General features: G+C 40.6%; 1 protein-coding gene across 1 annotated transcript in view; it reads right to left on the bottom strand.

The window, feature by feature from the left end:
• The window catches only part of fancc (FA complementation group C), a gene marked incomplete in the record, with an annotated part of 33,753 nt that overhangs the window by 1,525 nt on the left and 6,091 nt on the right, over positions 1–26,137 (bottom strand). The window contains 10 exon segments of the mRNA XM_065950073.1: positions 3,176–3,296; positions 5,949–6,024; positions 7,739–7,838; positions 7,959–8,014; positions 12,573–12,729; positions 12,860–13,024; positions 13,591–13,655; positions 14,436–14,543; positions 21,180–21,274; positions 21,469–21,556. Of these exon segments, the coding sequence (XP_065806145.1) occupies positions 3,176–3,296; positions 5,949–6,024; positions 7,739–7,838; positions 7,959–8,014; positions 12,573–12,729; positions 12,860–13,024; positions 13,591–13,655; positions 14,436–14,543; positions 21,180–21,274; positions 21,469–21,556 (1,031 nt within the window).

Here is a 26,137-nt window from a genome sequence, read left to right as displayed (position 1 = left end):
CTCATTCTCTCCTGGTCCGATGGGAGGTCATCCATAATTTATTATTCAATGTGTTATTCTTCTTTCCCATGATTTGTTCTATGGCTTTCCATGACAACTGACCTGTCAAGAGCAAATGACCACAAAGCGTCCACGCTGTCGTGTTGTTGAGTGATGACACTGAACCGTCTTTAGACAGACTGGCCTTATACCTCGAGTTTTCACAACATCAGAGTTTTAAACTTTGATATGCTACTAGTAAAAATCTAAAATGATCAATACCTGTTCAGATACCACAAGTCATAGACACTCAGTTTTGGCTATTTCTTTGTCGTAATTACCAAACAATGCAGATTAACTCCTGCACACAAATAAGTTGCCAACGTATGAAACTTTGACAGTGCTCTCTCTCTTTGGCTCACGGAAGCTATTGGTTAAAAATAAGGTCAGAGAGCTGTACTTTTTTTTTTTACAGCTCAAGTCCTTTCTGATACCTATACCGTAAAAAAAACAGAGGAACAGAGATTGTACTGTTTTAGTATTGAAAAATGTTGACAGCCCTAAAACCTGCAGTTCTTCTTCTCCAGACATCAAGGAAGGAAACATCAAGTGTGTTCTTATTGTTCGGTGTTGTTCCTTTACAGCTAGCTACAGCACTGTTTCCAAATAAAACATGTAAAGGAAAATGTGAAAAGTGGTTCGAAAATGAAATGATATGAAAATGCAAGACTAAGCGCCATGCTAGTGGCTGCTTGCAGCAAGAAACAGTGACGCTTTGACATCAGTACGTTAACATCTTCACAACAACAGTTGGTAGATGATTAGCATGTTAACCACAATATTAAACACTTTTGTTATTTTTGTGAGTTATAATCTCAAAGTACAAAGGACAGAAATTCAGGGTATACTTGAAAGTGTGAAGTACCCGGCTACCTGGTGATTGTCAATATGCTGACAAGGTACTGTCACTCAGGTTAGAGGTGTAGAAATGTGCATTAAAGGAAGCTCCACCCACTTGTCGATATTGGTAATGTAACATGTTGAAAATTCAAAGATGTAAAAACACTAAACGTGTGTCCTATTCTAACCAATAGGTGAGGTCATGGTGGCTACAGTCTGTTCTGAACTACAGCAGTGGACCTACCGACAACGCCACAGACAATGCGGTAGAGAAAATGTGCAATCAAAGCTAAAATAAGCATGTTTTAAAATAAGATTGAAGATCACCCATCGTTTTAAAAAAATACAAATCTTACAAGCTGCTGTGCTCTGTGGTGCCCCCTGTTGGTGGGGTGGTGGTAGAACGTCAGCAGCCACAGGAGGGGGCCACCGTCCTCAGGCCCGGGTGTCACCAGCAGCTGGACAGCCACCTGCAGCCAGTGCGCACACTGAACCAGCAGGAACCAGGCCTCAAACACTGTGTGGTGCCCCCTACAGGACAGGAAGAGGAACACGGCTCATTATTGCAGATAGAGAGCTGGATGAGCTGGCTTTCCAGATGGAGGATAAAGAAATAATAAAGACATTAGCACATGTGGCAGGATGAAAAGTAATGTTTGATTACAATAGGCATAACAATGAATTCTTGAACTTGGAAACACAAGATTGGGCCACAAATTTGTCATCACAATCCAGATAGATGATTTTTGCAGAACTTTCAGTTGCATCTTCCGCCATTCATCAGCAGATAGGGTGTCACAAATAACTCAAAGTGACAACTCATGAAGATGAAATGAAGTACGTCAATGTCGGCTGCAGAGATTTGGTAAAATGCTCTGACAAAACAAAGCAAGAGGAACCTTTTGATACACATTTTATGTTCCATCATTTTTTCCAACTTCAACTCGTACCCAATTTCCAAAGTCTACCAGAATAACAGTTCTTTATAGGGGGCTGAATATTTATAAACAAAGATTAGTTTGGTGGTCTCATCAAGTCTCTAAATAGCCTGGTGATTACAAATCCCATCATCAGTGTTTCCAAGGAATGTTTGTGAATATATACAAAACTACTGTTGTAAAATAAAGATGGTCATAAAACCCAGGAAGGTTTTAAAGAAGTCCTTAAATACATTCCAGTGAATTAACATGACCACTGTTTTTCACGGTTTCCAGTGCATCACACAAACCCTCTCATAACAGGAAGGGAAATTTACATCATAAGAGCTTAGTTAATGAGACACTGTTTTGGGGGTATAAGACCCGCCTCCACTGACAGGAACAATGTCTGATCAAAGAGAGACAAGCTTCTTACACAGATCTGATCCAGAATTAGAAACTGCATCTCATTAGATATTCCCAGTTGTGACATCGACAAGTAATGATTCATCCCATAAAAAATGTAGATAACAGTTGATCAATAATGAAAATATTGTTAGTTGCAGCCCTGAAGATGAATAAATGGAGACAAAGAGGAAGAGGGAACTTAAGAGTCATGAATTACTGTAAGATTTTTTATTTTTAAAAGGGGGAGAAGAAACTGAGCCGCGCAGCTGCAACAATGAGACAACGATTTGAAGATAAAGAATCGATTTGAGTGTCTTTCTCGTATTTCCCTAATACCATCGTTAGAGCTGTCTTCCTCATCTCCCCTCTCTCGCCATGGCTCCTTGAACGCCCTGCTGCAGGGCCGCTGGCAGCTGCATCTTTACTGGGAGCAACACAACATACTACTTTCCCACCGCTGGCTCAGAACAATGTTTTGGGAATTTTGCACGGAGCTCCAAAATGAAGCGGCGGTTGAGATAATGGGCTCGTTAAAAAAACCGCAGCTGTAGGGTATCAAGTCAGCCGTCTACATATCTACGACATCAACGGGTTTGAGCTTCTTATCTGCATGCTCTATCCTCTTTTTCTCTTAATCCGTCAAACCTAGGATGTTTAATTTCTGCTTTTATGTATTTCATGCTAATTTGGTATCTTTTTTTTGGTTCTTCTGCTACATTCCTTTTCGCACTCTTTTTTTTTGGACGTTCCAACACGTATTTTCTCCAAAGCTCCCTCTCTTTCCCAAGCTAATAGTCTCTAATGAGCGCTTGGACGAGCCACAGAGCGCACCAGGACCTCTCTGCTGTGATACGAGGGGAAAATATCTGACTAACCAACCCCTCGACAGCAGCTCATGGAAATAAGAGCACCACACAAGCATTGGGTAGGATGATGGAAGCGGACAGATATTAACACATTCTCTTTCTCACTCTATACTGGCGCTACTGCTGCTGTCTTCATCTCCCTCCTCCTCTTCTTCTTCTTCTGTCAGTCTCTGTAATGAGCGACTGAGCCAGTTCAGGTGATGTCTCCAAGCATCCTCAGGCATCTCTGCAAGAACACATTCAGACACACAAACACAATGAACACTTGTAGATCATATTTAGAGTGTAGATCATACACAGATCATTTATATGAACAATATTCAAAGCCTACTAAACCTAAACTAAATGTAATAGTTCGACAGCATGGGAAATACATTCAGCATCATTCATTCATTCTTTTAGATGAGAAGTCGTGCCAAGTTGCTGGTGAATTTGCTGACTGATGCATTCTCCCCATACATGCACGAGTTCTCTCTGGGTACTCTGGCTTCCAAAGACAACGCTCATTAGGCTAATTGATGATCCTTAATGGAATAGAATAGAATTACTTTATTGATCCCAAACTGGGAAATTGTGGCATTACAGCAGCAGGTTATCCAACACACAATATGAGTAAAAGTTTAGTTGCCTGTAGGTGTGACTGTGAGTGTTTGTTTGTCTCTACATGTTGGTCCTAGGATCAAATGGAGACCAGTCCATTGTGTGCCTTCACCAAATGACAGCTGGGATCGGCTCCTGTAACCCCGCGAAACAGGACAAGCCATATAGAGAAATGGATGGATGGTTGTTTGTAATACAAATGTGATGATGATTAGCTTAACACAAAGACTGGAAACAGGGGACATACATACTGTACATATTTGCTTTTGATGAATCCATAGACTGTATACAAAATGAACGTGTTCTCAGTGGCGTCACCCATTGCTTTCTTAAGTGGTCGGCTTATTGGAAATGCTAATACTAATTCTTAACCTGACACAGTAACTGGTTTGTCATGCAACCTTAAGTTGACATCAACACTCAACTCCAAGAGGTCAGAGCTCGCTGGTGTTGTATAAACTCTCAGATGTAAACATATTGGACAAAAACACCTTCTAAAGGAAAAGCAATAAGTTGTAAAATTGTAACATTGTCCTCCCACTAACCAAACAAACAAAATGTAATTTTTCACAGAGCTTCAACAATAATGATTATTGGTTCATTTCCAGTTATTTCCTTCATTAACGGTCATGAATCAGTAATGTCTCTTGAGTACCAAGGGAAGAAAAACAACAAATATGACAGCTATTGAGAAATGATTTTGAATTTAAAAAGTCTGTTTTACACTTTGACAAACAATACCATATACACAGTTTTAACGCGTGGACCACATGGATGTTTATAGATAAATATTGTGACTTTGGACGGAGACAGAAGAATAGCATTTTCCTCCCATAGCCGATCTTTATTCTCAGCTAAGCCAACAAACAGCTTGTGATAGCTACAGAACAACTTTACGTATGACTGATTTTATTTCCGAGAATCTTAAACTATTCTTCTTAAGATGTATAATACTTCAACAACAACAACAAAAAAAGGTGACTCAGTCCAGAGGGTAAACACAAGCAATTTAAGTTGAATCACCTTCAAAGACAACTTCATTAAAATCAGCCACAAGAATTTTCCAAGCAGAACTGGATCAACTACTGTTAGAACTTGAAAATTGCATCTTCCTGTTTTCCAGTTATTACTTTTAACAGCTTAAAGGGCCAGCATGGTGTTTCTCACATGGCTCATTGTTCAGCCAAAAATAACTTTCCTACCACAAACCACACTCTGCTCTAAAAACCCCGATCTAACTGACACTGCAGGCTGACGAACAAACTCTTACAAAAAAATATTCCAAGTGCTTGATATCTTGAACCGGTCTTCCCCTGAAGCCGTGTTTTAACAATGCAATCTTATCTCTTCGTTAAGGACTTTTTTTTCAGAAGGAGTGCAAATCATGATAAAACCTCATATCCTTAACTTTTCACAGAACCATTTCCGTTCAGGCTCTGGTGAAAAATTGCCCTCCACCGAACACATATACACACACACGCACGCACGCACGCACGCACGCACGCACGCACGCACGCACGCACGCACGCACGCACGCACGCACACACACACACACACACACACACACACAGTAATAATTAACTCAGAGTTCTGGCTGAGCTCCAGTGTGTCCCTAAATGGCTCCATTCATGTAAATCATTGCTGTCCTACAGGCCAGTCTGGGCACACACTGATAAGCACTGCTCCGCTGTGCCCCTGCACTCACCTCCTCTACTGTGCATCCCTTTAATAAAACATTTTCCCACACATAAACATTGATCATACAAATCAAGTAAAAATGATCACGTAATACTCTCTATGAAAAGAATGAAAAGATGTGTTCTTCAGTTGATCAAGATGATGGTAAGTAGAACTATCTAAAAGTATAGAATGAAACACAGTGTGCAGTGGAAACAGAAAAGTCCAGTGTGTGTTAATGTAACACATTATATCTGATACAGCCTGAACTTTCATGTAATGTCAGGTGACTTTAATAAGTTTGAACAAGCTAGTTATTTTGGATAACTGAACCCCCCCAAACTTCTCTATAGATCAGAGTGTGTCAACTTTTACATCTGACATAAAATACAGAAGTCAGTTGTTAAAGAAATATAATTGATTAGCAAAAGTAAGAAACACAGGAGCCCATTCACTGTGCAGCAGGAAAACTCTGTTGACACAGAGTTAAAAAAAATACCTGACAGGACTGCGTCTCACAATGCAGGGTTTTGTGCATTCTCTCAGAGGGAAATATCCTGTGGAAGACACACTTTGGACGAGTGTGTATATAAGCACTGACCTGACGGCAGGGTCAGGAGAGGAACAAGCAGCCTCTGAGGTGACTGTGGGAACCAGGTCTTCAAAGATACTCTCGTCTGAAACAATACAGAGCACAAATTTAGCTCCATAAATGTAAATCATACTTACCTTGAACTCATACATCACTGAGCTCTGAAAGCCTGAGAAATGACATTTAGAATGGAAGGCTGTGTAGCGGTGATACAGTAGGTGCTAGTGACTAATGTAGCATGTAATAGGGAGCGTTTAGTGAGTGTGACTACAGCCATTAAAGCTGGGTTCACCGTCAAAACACTGTAGCACTGCCATCTACTGGCTACATTAGAAAGATTGCATAGCAGGTTATAAATCACACATACAGTATGTCCCAACACATCTGGGGTCTTTGTGCATTTTGACAGTAATGGCTGACATGTGAGTGAAGAAGGAGGCCCCCTCTGCAACATCGGAGTGATGTGTATCTGAGGGAGTCTGTTGGGGCGTAGAGTTTGGGAAATGTTGAGAGGTGTGTTGCGGCACATCACTGTAACAGCTCTAAGTGGTTTCTACACATTGCAGGTGCTTTATAATACGCATGTAAACCTGCAAATTTAAAAGTGATTAGCATTAATTGTCTACTCGGCAAAGGTGTGTTTGTGGTGTGTAAGCAGCGAGCTCCCTGCTGGAGATCAGGTGATAATGATGTGGAGGATTCATCAAATGTTAAGTGAATTTGCCTGAAGAGGCGAGGTAATTGTTCAGCACCCTGGGGGTGTGCTTAAGCCTGCAGCTAAGTGAGCATATTCTTATTTCCAGCAAAGATGGTGAATTAGAAGAATTGGATATCTATAGTGAACAGTGGGTGAAGCTCAAGTCTTCTGTTGCACTGGATACTAAAAGGGACATATGTTAGAATTACTTAAACAGCTAATCAGAAGTATGATTAAAATCTGAAGATACCTGATTGTGTTGTCTCTGCTGTTAGTAACCAAACATCACTTTAGAGGAAGAATGTGTGATATATCATACATAAATACAGCAGAATTAAAGTATATCCTCTGTAAATATCTCTCTTCATGAGTCATGAGTGTCTACAATTAGTGAGAAGTGCTTATTGTTGTCGGGCTGTGTTTACATGGACGGGACGGACAGGACTAGAGAAAAGAAGAATAGAATACTCACTGCTTATTTGGATGTCAGATAAGTGTCTATAGATCACGGTCATTCTTTGTTAATTTATGTGCAATGTGAAATGTGTGATGAGTTAACCAAAGTGTGCTAACATTAGCCTGCAAACACAACAATGCAGGACACCGGCAATTGCAGCTCCGGCAGAGGACAATTTTGTCAGCTGCTTGCGCTTAATGGTGCTTAATTATGGTGCGTTCTCATTCACAACTACTTTGTGTGAACTTGAGCTGAGGTTCGGTTGAAGGTTTATTGCTGGAGGAGAGCGGAGGCTTCAGAATAGCGGAGGTGTCACCAAACAGCAGTTTGTTTTGGTTTAATGATTTTGCTGCACATTTTCAGTTGCAGTTTTAGTTGCAGCCCCGACATAAAAATTACTGATGTCATATATTTTGGATCTTTTTTAAAGATTGAATTATTACTATGTGGTCTTTTTATGTGTTTATTTAGATAGAGCTGGAAACCGGAGGAGAAAGAGAATAGGGAATGACATATAGGAAAGGAGTAGAACCCAGACTCCCTTGATTTGAGGACAACAGCCTCTGTACATTGGATGCAGGAACTAACCACTAGGCCAGCTGGGGCCACATAATTTGGATCTTTTGCTGTGAAGTTCGGTCCTACCTGCTGCTGCTGTAGAGCCAGTTCCCGAAGGAAACAGCAGGTAAATGTTTGGATTAGACTTTTAACAGGCTCATTTCCTTCAGCTTGTTTCAAGAAGGACCTGTCGGGGAATAGACAGATAATCTTAGTGTACTTCATTACAACACATCAATGAAGACTAGGTCCAAAATATGAACCATAAACACATCACTCTTACATGTATGGATCACACATCACTCACCTGAAGATGTCGTTTACAACCAAGAATATGGAGCAGTGCTGAGCACAGGCTTTAGGCTGAAACACACACAAAAAAAAAACAAGTTACAAAGCCTGTACTATCAAGGTCAATTATTGCAGCTAAAAAGTGCTTCCATTATAAGCAGCTCACAAATACACCAATCTAACCCCCACTGGGTGTCACTGTTGCATCACCCGCAAACATCCTTTGCCATAGACTTCCTGTTCCTCCCCAGTTTTCACTCTCTCTCCCCATTAACCACTCAGTTTACTACACTGTCAGTCCTTCCCTCACACGCACACTCAAACACACGCTTACTCTCTCATCCCTTCCTAATGCACGCTCATCATGTGTTTCAGATTTAACACATTCTAAAACGCCCCAGCGCAAACATTTAACAGCTGTCCTGTTCATGACTGCCTCCCTCCTTATGTTTATATATCTCTTCTAGTCCCTAATTATTTTTTCCACACCCACACACCCCACCACCAGCTCATACTCATATATAGGGACGCCTCACTATATGGGGAGCATATGCAGTCCACCTCATCAATCCTACAGTGTAACACGTGCAGAAGACAAATAGATTTTATGTCATTCACTCCCAGCCAATCAAAACCCTGCAATTTAATAGTAGTAGTCAAAAATGAAGTAAATCATGTACTACAATTATCAAAGTACATCTAGAGCCCATAAGCACCTATACATTTTAACCTGGTCTTATGAAATAAGAAAAGTGCCAGAAAGATAGACCAATTACAGGCCTAGCGAGGTTAGCATGAACAAACAGCCCCACCCAGTGTTCATATGGGGTCATTACAGTCTTCCGAAACCAATCAAGTGCTTGCATCCTCAGTTTGGTTACGTCTGTTTCTTCTTTTGCCTCTCAGGCCAGAACACAACATTCATCAAACGAAGGAGGAGTTTACTTGTAACTGTATCGTGGCCATGAGCAATAAACTGGCATACGGTTTCAGTATGTCAGTGAGATTGTGCATATGTGGGGTGCATGCCAGCACGCATGCATGTGTGCGAACTGTCATGGTTCCCCCTAGTGAAAACAGATGGGGGTTTTTTGAGAGTCCTCCTCCATACCTTACCACTAACACTTCAAGGAGGGTCAATTACAGCACACAACAAACATCCTGTTTTTGGCAGTAAGGCCCAGGAAGTGAGTGTTTATTGTTATTGGGCCTTTGTTTCTCACTGGATCACGGGGGGGGGGGGGGTTGCGAAAACGAGGAATGTGAGCCTAATTTCATGTTTCCCGTTTTTGATTACAGAAAGTGAAAGGGAGGCGAGGAAAGAGGCGAGCCAGTCCGCTTAGACGCCTTTTGTTTCTCTTCTTTTCTATTTACACGTGTATACTAACAAAGAGTTGCTTACACGGACGTAGACGCGGTGAACACACATCTGATATCCAAACATCCTGAAACCTGAGTGAAAGCTAAACGTATACTTCCCACCCTCTTTAAGACTGACATAAAAAACCAGATGTAATATCATAAACAAGCACGGCGACGGGATACATATGAGCGAGGGTTCGTCTGCACACACTGTGCGTGTCAACTAGCAAGGTGGTAAAAACGGAAAAATAGATGAGATGGTGAACAAATGACAGGACGGGGAAATAAACAGTCAATGATTGCCTCTTTTATACACACATACAAAAAGTTCATTCTAGTGTTCACAGGTCGTCTCGTAACAACCCGGTAACCCTACAAACTCAAGACGATGCAATGAAGTGCAATCAACAGGAAGGTGAATTTCTTTACATGCCGTGTTAGTATTTCACATGCATGTACGTACACCAGTGATTTCCTGAACTGAAGAAGGTGCAATACTAGCGTGTTATGTTGTGCACAGCTCCAGTGGACCATCACTCCGGGAAAACAGCACTGACACAACTGACAAACTTTACTGAACCTCACCTTACGCGAGGCCAAATGGCAGGTAAACTGGTTTCTCATCACAGTTTTCCTTACAGTCAAAGTTACCAAAGGCAAAGCAATCAGTAACCTAAGTAAACAGGATGCCATTCATGGTGGTATACATGAGGTATCCTAATGCTGGCTGCAGAGTTTTGCATAAACAATCCTCAGAAAACTTGTCTGTATAGATCAATCTCTCCCCTCGACTCTTTATGCCATACCTACTCTGTCTATAACACTGTATGGACAGGTTTGAATTCTGGAAGACTAGTCTTGTAGTACTCGAAATTTGTCTTGGTCTCATGACCGGTCTCGAGACCACTTTTTGAAGGTCTCTGTGTTGTCTCTGTCTCAAACTAGGCAGACATCGGATTCTAAATTAAGACAACCACTGATAGGCTATTTTTCCAGGTCATTACTTTTATTTGAAAAAGAAAAAATAACTTCAATTCATTTAGTTTTTTATCCCCCGGTAACTTCAGCAACCTTCCCCGTGTTATGGGCCAAATGAGTGAAAGGCCTCTTCATAAGAGATGATGATTTGTCAGTGATATTTATGGTCCTGGTCTTGACTCGATCTCAATCCCGAAATGTCTTGGTCTTGTCTCGGTCTCGGAGCACTCTGGTCTCAGGTATGTCTTGGTCTGGGTTAGCGTGGTCTTGACAACACTATGCAAGACATTGTTGAACCTTATTTCTATGTATTCTATGAGTTTTTGTTTTTAGTTGTCTAGTCCCAGTGAACCATTCAATGATATTGTTGTCTGACAATATTTTGTCAGCGATGTTACTTTATTATTATTATTGATTAAATAAAAAGAAGCCCCTGTTGGCCAAATGAAAGGAAGAAAAATCCTAAATTTTTCCCGATTCTTTGCGTTTGTTGTTGAAGTAATGAGATCTACATCTACGAATCCAAAAATCTTTGCTGACTTATGAACTTGGCATGATCTTGCGTTAAATGAAGTGAGGAGTGGCCATGGACTCAAGTGACAGAGGTTCAGTACTTACCATGCACAGTACAGGCTGTGTAGCACGGGCCAAATGATGTGAGAGGCAGTTTGGAGCTAGCCAAATGATGTGAGATGCATGCAGAGGAAAGCCAAATGGTGTGAGTTGGCCGGGCAAAAACAGTCAATAAAGATCAACCAAAAAAGCCGATGTAACACATCCAAAAACGATGTATATGCAAACATTTCAACACTATCCTTCATGATAGAATGAGCAAGCCCAGTTTGGTTTCACAGTTTAACTAAGCAGTTAAAAGTATAGCCAAACACATATGGGCTGTGCAGAGATATCTGATGTGAGACTCAGTAATTAAAGGCATATGAGTCAAAGTATGTACATAACAAATCCATTTAACAGCAGCAACATGTCACCAATTTATCAACAGTCGAAATGCTGCCAGCTCACGCAGCAGGAAAATAGCTGAAAATGCCAAAGTACAATGTCACAACATTTTACACATGACTCTCCAAGTCTAACTGTGAACATAAAACAAGGTCTTCAAGAAGGTCACATGTGAAAGCGAGATCTTTTGATATGATCATAATTCAAATCTGTCAAAATACATCACAGTTTACTTTCATCCCTGGCTAGGCAGTCAATGGACAACTTCCTTTTCCTAATAATGCCAATATGTTTGTGCATGGAGGTATAATCTATGAAGTTATAACCATGGGCTCCCTGCAAACAGCCTTGTTTGTTTGATAGTATCACACACTCTATTGATGCACTAAACTAGAGACTGAGATGTTCCTCTGCGACAAATTTCAAAGTTGATTAAACGCCAATCTAAATTCAGATTAGCTGACGAGACTAAAGTCAAGAAAGCACACTGGTGGTGCAGTGGTTACTATGCGCGCCCCATGTATGAAGGCTGTAGTCCTCCAAGTGGGCGGCCCAGGTTCAAATCCGACCTGTGGCTCCTTTTCAGCATGTCATTCCCCTCCCTCTCTCTGTCTCTCTCTCTCTCCCTGATTTCTGATTCTATCCACTGTCTTATCTCTACAATAAAGGCACAAAAAGCCCAAAAATAAAATCTTTATCTCCATTTTCTGGACTGAAATACTGTCAAACCGCGCAGCGCTAAGATGCTAACCGTTCCCTGTGCTTGTTTTTATACGGGAAGTAGAGCTGGGAGAGAAGGGCAGCGACTGGAGCCGACTACAGCTCAGGTTAGTGGTGGGTGGCTGCGTTACAGCTTGGACACAATATTTGGCAGATACATTAATATCTCATTTACCGACTTGTAATTCTGCCGCTAACTAGTGAGGTCGACGTCATTTACAGCTACATCCCTACTAGAAGAATTTATAATTTTGCCAAAGCAAAAAAGCCAAATATTATTGGTTCTGCTCCTCACATGACAAGTTTCACTCTCGTTTCCTTTTTATACAACCGTAGAGTTAATATCTTTGGGGTTTTGTACTGCTGCTTGGACAGAGGAGACAAACTGAAAATGACACTCACTGCTTTGTGCCAATTAAACTTTCTAGACTGATTGAGAAAATCTGCAGCGTCCATAATAAAAAGTCCATCATAAAAAGAATTGTCCGTCTCAGTCTGAGCCAGATATGATTATTAACTGGGCATTAAATGCAGTCCTGATGGAAAACATTTGTTTCTACAAATATGACTTTCTATGCTGTATTCAATCAACATTCACATGATTACTCACCAGCAGTGATTGTGTTAGTAGCTGCTCAAGCTTCTGTGGTGTTGACTGAGAGTTGGTCTGAGCACACTCCAGCAGTCTGAGCACGGTTTCTTCCAGGCTGGGCAGGTTGTGATACCACAGAGACACGACTGCCTGCTCCTCCAGTGACAAGCATTGGCTATAAAGAAATCGAACATATAAACATCACAGTTTAAACTTTCAGATGGAAACAGGATTATGTGTTGGGACTGATTTAATATAAAAACAAAACATAGGTAACAGTCTTCACACTTAAATGTTCCCCTTACCTTAAGTAGGCAGAACTGAGAGCATCCAGAAAGTCTTCACTGAGTGTTGCCCTGACACAAGTCATCGACTGCAGCAGCAGAGCACCAATGAGAGGAGCAGCCTCAGGACAAGTGATAAGCGGGACACAAGCCTCGGACGTGGCCTGAATGCGGTCACAGGAACACCTGCAAACAGTCATAAAGTATCAAACAGGATTTCTCATCAAATGCATGTAAAGATAAGAATTCATACCTCCAGGGGCTTAAAAGTTTGCTGTGCTTTGATCTTTTCTAACAAAATGTATTCCTCTTATTTTATGTAAAGAACTAACTTCTGGCAGCATCTCATACCACACAGCATGCTAATGTTCAAGACTTTATCTATTTTGGAAGGAGAAGAACTGCACCAATCAGTCGACAAATCAGCAACTATTTGGCTTTAAGTTTGACCTTAAAAAAAAAAGAAAATGTCAAACGTTCTGTAATTTAAGCTTTTAAAATGGAGGATTTACATCTTTCCCCTGTTCTAGAGCATATTAAATTGATTATCTTTGGGATTATTGCCAGTGTGTTGGCTAAAAAAAGAGGCATATAAAGACATCATTATGGGCTCTGGAGAACTGATACAGTTATTTTCCATCATTTTCTGACTTCTTAGAGACAACACAATCGGTTAAGAAAATATTCAGAATGATGAATCAGCTATAAGTTTAATTGATTTGGTTGCTGTTCTAGTTTCTCATGTGCAGTACCTCTGATTCATGCTGCTAGAAGAACTGCAGCTCTTCCCAATGTTTTCCTGCAGCATCGCCACCATCTGAAATAAGGGGAATATTATTTGAAAATGTCAACATGTTGATAAGGGCAGAGGTGTGTCCAGAGGGGTGGCCAGGGGTGGCATGAGCCCCCCTGTAAGTGCCAACGCAAAAATCCTAAACTATGATCTGCTAATTGCTTTGTCAAAGGCAGGACATGTGTTAAAATCAACCTTTGGGGTCGTGTTGCAAAAGGCTGCTGGTAGCTTTTTCTGAAATCTACGTATCGCACCTTATATTTGTTTGGTATTTGAAACTGTCGAAACAATACTTTTTCAAACTACTACTACACGTTGCATGTCTTTTTCATGAGACAGGCAATTGTGCAGAAAAAATAAATAAATGCTAAAAAAATAAATGTATAGACAATATTTCAAAACCAAAATGTTGGCAATCAATGTATCTCACAAGTCAGACAGTGGACTGAAGCTTTAGTGCAATTTTTAGATGTTCTTTAAATTGTGGCTTTGGTCACTTTTTGAATCTTTAAAGAATTAAGCATAGGAACTGTACAAGTTGCCACTTTTTTGTGTTATTTAAAAAAATATATACAGAGGTTTAGAAGATCTGTCTTCCTTAATTTTAGTGGTTAAAGTACGTATGATTAGTGGAGACAGAAAGGGTTAATAAATCATATGCATTTGTGCGAGTGGACACACAAACTTTATGCCATGCCTGCATAAGTCAGCGCCACAGGTCGGCCACTCCAGTCAAAAAAACGTCTGGATATGCTTCTGTAAACAAGGACAAGCTTTAGTAAACAGCAATAGAGAGGCCAATACCTTTCTCAGCACTTTGAGATGGTACTCATGAGGTGGTACATTCATATGCTTCATAAATGCCTGGGCTGCAACATCCTCTTCTTCTGTAGCAAGTTGACTAAACAGTTTCTGTGGGAGGAGAGGCGACACATTGTGCAGCAGATTATTATCACTTCATGTGCATAACTTAAACTGGGAATAAGATCTTAATGCAACCGGCTCAAACCCTAAGATCCATAACATCAAAGCTAATTAGTTACTGGAACATAGGATGACTCTGTCGGCGTCACATCATTCGAACCACATGAGTGCAGAAAAGGTATTCCAGTAAGCGAGGATGTATGGACAGCATATGAGCAGGTTCAGAAATGAACATTCTTCGTTACAGACAGCCTTGGTGTTTTACAAGCATTTTTCAGAAGGGGCCTCATCATACACTGATAAAACCAGACCAATAAACTCAGCTGATTCTCGTCTGTGAAAAAACACGACGCATAACGGAGGAACAAAGAGAGGGAACACTAGACTCGTACTGTACGTTTTTCAAGTTACGAGATTGTTTTTTCCAATTCAAAAGGGTCTCAACTCACAATCAGGTCGTATGCTCGTCATTCAGGGACTTCATTAAGGCTAAAGATTAAATAAAGTGATCGTTTGTTTTGTTCATTAGTATTTATAAAGTGTGATGAAATTGCAAAAAGACCTTTACATTTGAATGAGTGATTAATCGAGGCCTAAGGATTCGCTCCTCTAATGGACCATAAGAAGCTGGTCTCCTGGTACATGTCTGAACAAGTGTGATCCAGCAGAGAAAGCTGAGGCCTCACATCTTCAGCACGCAGCGTTTTTACAACTCCAATGAACCAAAAACACAGAAACATCCAGACCACTAACAGAAGACTTAGAAAGTACAAATCCCTTTCAAAGTGCAGATGAAAGAGGATCAACAGGAGATGAGGAGAGAAAGAGATTGAAAGAGGCACCATATGTTTTTAAAAAAAAAAAAGGGACATAAAAAAACAACAAGTGAAGGAGAAAACCCAATATCCCAGGCAGTGGAGCGCTGCAGTGCTGTTGGTGGAGCTGTGTGGTTTCCTTGGCCAGGCCCTACAGCACGCTAAGATGCTTACCCTCCACATAGTCTTACAAAACAACCCCAATCACTACCATCTGAGCGCCCTCAAACTCTGCACATCGAGTACATACAAAACCAATCACACTTATCCCACCCGGGGTAAGGAGGCACAGTGGGGCTTGGAGAGAAGAGCGGGAAGGAAAGGCTGGTTAGAAGGAATGGCGAAGAGAGAGGCTGGAACGCAATGCGATGGTTCAATTTGCAGCGGGGAGAAGAAAAAAAAAGGGTGTGGTCACCAGAGGAATGGGTTGAGGGGCAAAGGGAGAGATGGACGGCAAATTCTTTAGGTGAAAAGTCGACTTTCTCTAGCAGAAAAACAACAACGAAGCTGGCTTTGGGGGCTTGGACATCGTGATAGAAAATAACCCTCCATAAATCTAAAATTAAAAGAGAGGATGGAGAAAAAATGCACAAGGCAAGAAAGATTTGGTTGGTTGGTTTTGATGGGTGCCTGTTAACAATTACAAAGCCAAGATTGAATTCTACCCAAACCAATGAAAGAAAGACCCAAGTATACTCTCTCTCATCTGGTCAAAACAGCAGAGACGTGAAGAGGGGAGATGAAATGAGGGAAAAGAGAACAAAAAAGGGTCAGGATGAAAAAGCAAAGTAATGAAGTTATGAGCGAAAGTGGTAAAAACATGTGTACAGACATTAAGGGCATAAAAGTGTATGAAATATGCAGGCTAATGATATCATCTGCTGACTATAAACTATTAGTGGTATTTGACATAATGAAGTTATAGAGATAGTTTGTGTGACTGACTGGATCTAGATTTAATTTAAATGTAAACAAATCTTTAAAATCCACCTACAACAACTTAAACCCTGATACTGTTCCTGACATGTGTCAGTGTTTGTTACAATCATTGAGGACTGATAGTAATTTTTAGTTAAACACTGGAGAGCTGTAAAGTCAGAATGACAACAACAAATACAATTCTTATCATAAATGTAAATATCTGACATTCAATGAATAATGAGCCATGTTTGGCAAAAGTCTAGTTAGCTGTATTGTCGAGAGTTAAAGGGGAAGCATGATGCCACTCGTATTAAAAATATAAAAGCGAGGAAAAGCTTAGTTTAGCATGAAAAGAGGAGCATGGGGGCATGAACAGAGTCTATACAGTCCTTGAAGCTTAGGAACGCAGGATCGATTCATGAGTCTGATGCTGTTTCATCAAAACATAACTAATACCAGTACCTCTTAATCTCACTTTTGTATGTTATTTGTTTAATCAATACATGTTTAGAGACGTAACAAGAGTTACCCAGTTCAAGTATTTGTTAAAAACAAAAAGTATATCTATTTTCACAACGACTGTGCAGCATCTGAAAATAAGAGCCCAAGAACTCATTTCTATTGGCTGTTTGTAGCCAAGTAACATCAGGTAAACCACAAATCTTTGTTTTCTCATCTTCATATTTCTGTTAGTTAGATAAAAAGCAAAGAAATCTATAAAAGAAAAACAATTTAAAGAAAGAAAGATTATTATAAATGTATATTTTTTTGTTTGTTTTTTAAAGATTTATTTTTGGGCTTCTTGTGCCTTTAATGGAGAGACAGGACAGTGGATAGAGTCGGAAATCAGGGAGAGAGAGAGTGGGGAACGATATGCGGGAAAGGAGCCACAGGTGGGATTCGAGCCTGGGCTGCCAGCTTGGAGGACCAAGGCCTCCATACATGGGGCGCGTGCACTTACCACTGCGCCACCAGCGCCTGAATATTTTGTTTTGTTTGATGGGTTGCCATTCAAAAGGAAATAAAAAGATTAATGGGGAGACCTCGTTCCCACCAAAAACACATTCCTCTCCAAATGAAACAAAACAGAGTGAAAACGTCGAAAGCAGCACGTACTCCAAAATGTGTTTCTAGACTATAAAGCTGTCTCTGGAGCTCCAGGGCCTACCTGTGTTTCACCCGTTTGACTCAGTGAAGTTACACATCTAAGATTAAACCATCAAACGGACCATCATCCAGCCCTCTAATATTAAACTCTCGTGCTTTACTCGTCTGTCATCTCCTCAAAGAATACGCCATGTTTCTGCAGCATTGTGTGGTCCCCCCGCCAGCACAGGATGTAGAGAAGAAGACCGATTGAGCTAATGACTATCTGACATAGCCTGCAGCCATGTGGCTATACCCAGCATTCATCAAAACCAGTGAGAACACTCAGATGTGGATAAGAGAGGCAGACAGGGAGGGGTTAGGGGGAGCCATGAACGAGAAAAGGCTAAATACTCTGCACACCATCATACATACTAGAAAAAAATACATGTGGCTACTAACATTAGATACAGTAGCAGTAAAAGGCTTGTTTTTTGTACAAACGTTTGCAAACACATGTGAGAAAATGCTCAAAACATACACAGTATTAAGGTGCCATTTAGCACCAGACCATCAGTCTATTATGGAGCCATGAAGAAAACAATGTTGGGGAGCAAGATCAGACAGAGCTAACAGAAAACAGGCTGCATTGTACATTCCAGGACAGGCAGTCCAACACAACACAGACTCGGGGAGAGACACAGAGACAGACCATCTCTGGCCTAAAACCATACATCTGCCCTGCTCCCCCAGACGGGATGAGCTGCGGTGAGCAGGTTTTTTCTGCACTTCCCGCCATTCCTGTTATTTGTGGGGAGTGGAGTCTTCTTGTGAGGAGACGAGGAGGGGAATGAGGGGAGGCTGCAGAGTGGGTGATGAGTTTATTGTACTTGTATTCTTTGGACACTTTTATCCGGTCCATGAGTGGACTCGGTGAACTCTGTAGGTAGTCAGCTGTGAGTGCTGTAACGAAAGCAACCCGCTACAATTAACTACTTCGACAAAGGGTTGTAAATAATGGACAACTAGAATTTTTAGGGGTAAAAGAGGTAGATTTCTCAACTGTTATGGAAGTAATATACACCATAAATCATAGCAAACCTTGTTTTCAACTGTTGCTGTCTGATTTGAACCACACCAAAGGAAACATCTACCCCCTACCACAATTTCTGCCTGTTTTTTTGTGACTATAACTTTGCGAAATGTTGCTAAGTGCTGTGCTCATGATGGGTCTTTGTAACATAACAAAGAGTAAGATATTTTACCTGCTCTTCTCTAAAGTGTCTCAAATTAACATTTGTTACTAATTGGCTCTATACAAATAAAGATTGTGTGACTGATTATCCTCTTTAAAGCTCCTGTGAAGAGTTCTTAACTGGTTATGAAACCGACTGAAATTAGTATTGGTGCTTCTTTGTGAGCTGAAGAAATGAGACCATCATCTTAATGATTGACTAGTTCTGTTTAGCTGTTTTTTATCCTGTGAAACCGCTAATACAGGGTAGGTGTGAGCTGAAAACTTCACGCTGCAGAAAGATCCTTTGTTTATATCTTCCAAGGCAAATATTCACAGAGTGAAACATTTGACTGGGTGGAAAGCAGGATGAGATTTCTTTGTTAAATAACACACAAGGAAGAAAATCAGTAAAGAGATAAGGGGTGTGACTTTATCCACAGGATCGCCAAAACTGACACTAGTGGGAAGGTAGAATAATGACAACATTACTTTATGTGGCAGCAGAAGCTCAGTCTGTATGGACTTGGGTTGGGAACCTGAGCATTGCCTGTTCAAGTCCGACCGAGTCTGGATATTTGAATGGTAACTTCCTGAGCTCTGCCGAGGTGCCCTTGAACAAGGCATTAAACCCCCTAACTCTAACCCCCCCCAGACATCTCTCCATTAGTGCATGTTTATTTCAGCCTATATGTGTGTAGCATGTCTCAATAACAGAGTGGAAAATGGAATTTCCCCTCGCGGACTAATAAAGTATATCTCCTTCTTCTTCTTAAACATATTGAGTTTTCTGGAGGAAATAAATAAAATAAATGGTGTCATGTAAAGTGATTCACAAATGGCTTGAATATAAATAAACATAAAATCCATTGAGAAATCTGTTTTACTAAACACTATTCTTGTTTTGTTTAAATCTATATTAAAAACACAACAATATACATGTAATTAAAAATGTTAACTATACACCATCTCCTCTTTCATGCACGCACAAATTCACACACACATGCAATACATAGAGATATGCAAACATGCACCTATACAAAAACGCATACAAGCACACATGCACTCGGCTTCCCCTCTTTAGGGTCTAAGACCATCTGGCAAATTTCGAGGTTTACTTTCAAGGCCCTGTTTTAATTAGCAAGATGTTTTATTAGATGAGAAATTAATCAAAAGAACACAAACACACAGTTAATCTGGCAAAAATGTGAAGGTCCCACATTGTTTATCATAAGCCATCTGTGTGAACCCTCACCAAAGTTGAAAACTACAGAATCTTTTCTTCCCCTCTGTTCTCGTTCCCTCCTTTGTGTGCGAGCCTCGAAAACACACAGTGAGCGAGATCAACTAACCACAAAGGCTGAGCCTTCTCTGGTGACAAGGGGCAGTGAAACAGTCCATTTTAATTTGCTTGCAGAATATGTTTTACAGTTTTGGGCACAGACGGCTAAGACTAACAGAGACCCAATCTACCTCATTCATCATCCATGTCCCGTTGGAGAGGAGACACGGAGGCCTGGCGAGAGAACTCCTATTAAAAGCAAATTAGAAAGAAAATCTCTTCAGCAGCCCAAAGGCGGTCTTACACAGATTCTTTTAGAGGAGTATTTGTTCAAGTGATGATAGTCGAGAACTAATAAGGACATTAAAAGAAAACAGATCCGGCATGAAAATTTGAGAAAAGGAACACGATGAACACTTGGGAGAGATATTACAGTTACAACTAAAGTATGTTTTGAATTGGTGGAATCCATATCCATAAAAAAGAAGAGTTTCTTTTTCCGCCTTGTCTTTCATGCGTGTGTTATACCATATAACCAATCAAAGCATGCAGGAAGTAAAGACGACTTCATGTTACTCTCTCTGGTAAGCCAAGCTTATCAAGTAATTTAGCCCGGTAAATACTTTGTTTAAAATCTCAGCATCAAACTGTTGTTGTCCAAAATATACCTAAATAACAAATCTGAGAAAACTAATGCTGGGTCTTGAGATTTCAAACATTCCTGATAAAGAGCAAAATGTGCCCGGAGAATGATACATAGATTAATCGTTTTGTTTACTTGTCCTCTGTGCTGGTACATTTTACCCTTTCCCCCCATAAAATGAAGACATTGCTTTGGGCTATGACAAACTGGGAATGGAGCATGAAAGCCCAAGCCACCCAAGCCCTTCCAGACAGGAGCGTGGTCAAATAATGATCATTTGCATTTAAAGCTACAGACACAGAAACAGCCTGTTCTGAGCAGGGTTGAAATAGAGGGGTTTATAGACATAATGAAATACAGGATCAGAGTGGATTTATTACAAGAAACTTCACAGAAATGTTTTGAGGAGCTCGGAGTCTTATTCAAACTAGTTGAAAGGGAGAAGAATATGTGACCTTTAAATAAGGCCCAATCATTTTTACTGTCAATGTTTTGCCTGATTTAATAGCAACTCCTCTGATTTTTTGCATAAACTCAAAATGTTCAAAGACAGTGACGATGTGCATGTAGAAGAACTCATGGAGCACAATTTCATTGAATCTCTATTAACAGAGATAAAAAAAAAAGTCCTGAGTGACCATACCTGTATCCACTGGTTGGCTTTTCTTTCCACAGCATTGCCTGGATGCTCAGAGTAAAGACTCCACAGACACTGGAACAAAAGCTTTCTGCCTGTAGCTGCAAACATCAAAACATCACAACACAGACAGTTTAAAAAAAGTTAAAACATCTCCACATGGACGGTTGATTTCTGCTTTAATGTAGCACCCTTAACACTGAAGAGTTCAAGCAGCAAAATGACTCATGCCTGCCATTAGCCTGTCCATATCTGTCTACCGTTTATCCAAGCTGAATGGTTTTTCTGAACTCACCATCAGCAGTGACATAAGGGTTCCAGCACAGTCGTCCAAGAAACTGGCCCAAGAAGGGAAGTGTCTTCATGGTCTCTGTTGTGGAGCTCTTCAGGACAAAATAGAGAAAGCCACAGACAGGAGAAAAATGAATGTTTTAGTCTGCATATTTTCATAGTCGAACACTTTTGATAATGTAGTGGAATAAACAGAAAATATAGGTATTTATACATCTGGTCAATCTTTGATGTAACAGAAACTGAACAAATGCACAAACAGGCCGTTTACACATCTTCAACTGTATCAACCTGTTATGTTTTATCCTTTTGCACCTAGCAACCCATTGTTGCAACAGCAAACATAAGGACCTCATTCATAAGTCAGCTTAATAACAAAGCATCATCATCTTTAATAGAAGTCCACATGTGCATAGCACATATCACGTGCATCACCTTTGTTGACCTTGTTTCATCATGTCAACATTCCCACTTTAGTATGAACAGTGAGAGATACACAGTGCAGACTCAGAGCACGGCTCTGGTCGAGGGTGCTGTACCTGTTAAGGTTTTAGTGTGTGTGTGTGTGTGTGTGTGTGTGTGTGTGTGTGTGTGTGTGTGTGTGTGTGTGTGTGCGGGTGTCTGAAGCTGTTTATCCAGCTCAGAAACACACACCATGTGATTCACTTCAACTCACAGCCTATTAAAAACATGCAGACGGTTTCATGCTAAGGCAGACACTGTATTTAAGAACATGAAGAACCTTTAATCCTGACTTTTTTTTAACATTCAAGTTCATAAATATGAGGCTTTCCCAGAGGACCTTCACTTGTAAAAATCGTACACTGGACCGTTTCTGGATACATGAAAAACAAGACTTGGTCTACAGCCGTGGTTCTCACACTTTTCCCAATATCATTATTCCTTTAAATTATCTTTCATCAAAGTACCCCCTGACCAACACTTGTAAGTAGAAAAAGACTACGATACAAAAAAGGGACAATAGAGCTTTGAGCCTTCAGTGTCTCATTTCTTTTTTTAAAGGTTACTTTTTTGTATCTTTATGCCTTTATTTTAGAGATAGGACAGTGGATAGAGTCAGAGAGAGAGAGAGAGAGAGTGGGATACCACACATGAAGGGAGTCACAGGTTGGATTTCAACCCGGGACGCCCGCATGGAAGAACCTGGCTTCCGTACAGGGTGCACACACTAACCACTAGGCTACCTGCGCCTATGCTTCATGCACATTTCGTGTTTTAACAATAAATGCAAATATAAAGCTGATCTACAAGAAAGAAAATAGAAAGAATACATATCAAATGTGGTAAATAGGGGCGCGGTTGGACTAGTGGTTAGAGTGCCTTATGACTGGGCCGTATGGAGGCTGAGGTCCTCCAAGCAGGAGACACGGGTTCAAATCCAGCCTCTCCCAGTTTCTCTCTCTCCCAGATTTCTGACTCTATCCCCTGTCCTGTTTCTAAACAAAGGCACAAGTCCACAAATAAACATTTAAAATGTGGTTCATCCAATTTTCATTTACATTTCAATTAACTTTTTTTTTATTTATTTTTTTTATTAAACGAGTGATTTTCTAAAAACCTTCTAAACCTTTTCCAAAGTACTCCTAAGGAGGTATACTTGAACCTTAATTAGAGAACCTCTGCTCTACAGCACTTTGAGAGTGAGGAGATGTCGAACACAGCGCGAAAAAGGGTGTAATCCATTGAAAGACAGATGTTCACAGCTGTTATCATTTAAAACAAAGGCAAACGATCGATCAGTAAATAAGTTTGTCCATTTGTTGTTTCTAACCAAGTATGAAAAAACATCGAAACTTTTTATCAAGGAGCCGAACACACAAACACTCAAGTCAAGCTGAAGAAAAATGACTTCAGTATGGATACAATAAACATACTTTTTGAATCCGGACAACTGTGAAGACACAGGTGTAATGCATTACTTTGATCCCATTGTATTCCGGGTTTAATATTACAGTAATACACACGGAGCAACACGATGTTTTACAATACTGAGGTGAAAAGGAAAAACAGATCCAAGCGGTGACGTACAGCTTAAATTAACAAGCATGTCTGCACACGTGCGCATGAATCATGTTTATGTGCATTTACAGTATTACCTAGCATCCATCCCACATTCATAGACCATATCATTCATTTCATCTGTGAGCTAATTTAACTCGAGAGAACAGCTTCGACGGAGGAGAGGCCCACACAAAGAAATCTGACATAATAAAACAGTTGTTATTGAAGCAGTGTGCTCGTGCTCAACCAAAGATGATTCAGCTGGCTGTGGTCAGGGTCTCATCTGAACCTAATATGTGGAAAAACAGGAACACTGATTTTAAATAGAACCATAGGATGATTGAGGAGCTTCAGTTCTTTCTCTCCCGTTGGGCCTAACATCCCATCAGTCTCACTGACACACGTCTTAATCAAGCAAACATGCACTTGTATATTTTCATCCCTTTGGGCGTGAATTCAAAAGCAGTCTTAGTCACCATGAATCAGACATTGCATTATTCTGCGATTCATAATTTCCATCTAGTTTTCTGTTCTCTTGATCTTCATTCTGTGGACGTCGTGCACTTTGTTGTTCCCAAAGTCCACACTGAATTGGTAATGGATCAAAAGCTTTTAGCTTTTCGGCACCTCCTGCGTGAAACAAATCTACATACTGATTCAACCAGGCCAGAGTGGGAACTTTTGAATGTTGTTTCACTTTGTTTTGTACATGTTTTTTGGTGGGAATTGTCTGTTGGACAGAAACAGGGCTTTGAAAAGGAATTTCCCCATGGGGACAATAAAGTCTAAACTGTCAAACTTGAAAGATCTGAACATTTTTAATATGAGGGACTATCTTTGGACCGGGGGGGAATGTTTGCTGAAAAGTTCAAGAATCAATAAAGATCGTTTGATGTCACTTTAACCTCTTTATGTGCTTGCTTGTTTATGGGTGAAGCTGTTTGTTGTTGCTATTCTTGGTCAGGTCTCATTTGTCAGAGATATAGGCTATTGAGTTTATTGAATAAAAAAAAATAATTGGCACAGGCGTCCGGGGCTTAGTGGTTAGTGTGCGCCCCCCCATGTACAGAGGCCACAGTCCTCAAAGCAGGCAGCCCATTTTGGAATCCAACCTGTTGCCCCTTTGCCGTATGTCATTCCCAGCTCTCTCTCTCCCTCTAATTTACAACTGTATTTACTGTCCTGTATCTAAAACCCACCGAAAAATTGCTTTTCTTAAATTCATTGGACTACTGGTTGATGATAAATTGGTGAGAGAAATCACTGTGTTTAAGAAGGGCAAAAATTACTTTTAAGATTATTATTTTTTAAGTCAGTACAAGTAGAGTAGTGATGTTAATAAGGGAGGAACATGACTTGGAAAATAAAATAATTAGAAACTAATGTAGTTATAATTGTAGATGAAATCAACATCATGACATCATTTCATGCACGATCCATCAAAATAAGCAGAGAAGACTTGGTAAACATGGAGAAGCCTCACTAAAGCTTTGTATTTAAGGATAATACTTTAGTCCTATGTGATCAAAAAGAGGACCAGACAGAAAAAGAGACTTACTTGACTCACTCAAGTGGATGAGATCATCATTAATTGGAAGCAGGATAGTAATAGCCCCAATAGGATTTCTCTAAATGCCCCCCTCTGTGCCCCCCACCAACACCACCAATGCTGCCTGGAACACAGCCCTTACACTCAGCCCGCCTATCAATCCAACAACACATGGTTAATGTTGTGTGCGTTTGTGTGTTGGTGATGCAACAAAACAGGAATGTTCGTTTTATAATAAGAGCTTTACTAATGTTTTGTTACTAAGAAATGCAGATCACGACACAAAGTAATTATCACTGACTGGCAGCGCCAAGTCTCCATCGAGCATCGTCGTCATTGTCTGATTATGAGCAATCTTTGGATCGATGTGTCTTGTCTTGATTAGGGACAGGCATGTCAGACAGAAGTGGCTCATTAAGTAAAGCCAGCGGGGCAAATGGGACAAGTTTATAGACAACAATGGAGAGAACAGTGAGGAAACACTTCTGTCTCTGACATCACTGAGTCACAATCAGAGTGGCTCTAACAGCAAGGTTACTATGGTGAGCGCATAAATATACACTTGAGTGTAGTGTTGAATACCTCACCCCCTGCGTCCGTCTTATCTTGGACAGTGTGATTTTCAAAACAGTCCCTTTGAGCAGTCGTGAAGCAACTATGGGGGGAAAAAAACTTTTGAGGTGACTCCACAGTATTAATTCTGGTCCCGATCTTCTCATCAGACTCTTGGTAAGAAACATCGACAGTACATCACAATGGACAGCGCTTCTCTGTCTCCTTCTGTTGTCGTGAATTGAACACGGAGTACCCCGTGACGGCTGCTGACATTGCGCTGGTGACATATATGAAGCGAAGACATGCAAAGGAACTGTCTGGTCGAAATGCAAAAGTGATGCCACACCCCTTCAGCTTACCCTAGCACACATTGAAAGACTTATTTTTTTGGGGGGGGCTTTTTATACCTTTTTTTTTTTTTTTTACAAAGATAGGACAGTGAATATAGCCTGAAATCAGGAAGAGAGAGCAAGGAATGACATTTGGCAAAGGAACCACAGGTTGGATTCAAACCCTGGCAACCAGCTTGAGGACTACAGCCTCTTAC

The sequence above is a fragment of the Labrus bergylta genome, chromosome 2 (genome assembly GCF_963930695.1).
Source record: "Labrus bergylta chromosome 2, fLabBer1.1, whole genome shotgun sequence".
Lineage (NCBI taxonomy): Eukaryota > Metazoa > Chordata > Actinopteri > Labriformes > Labridae > Labrus > Labrus bergylta.
This window is presented reverse-complemented; position numbering and strand designations above follow the sequence as displayed.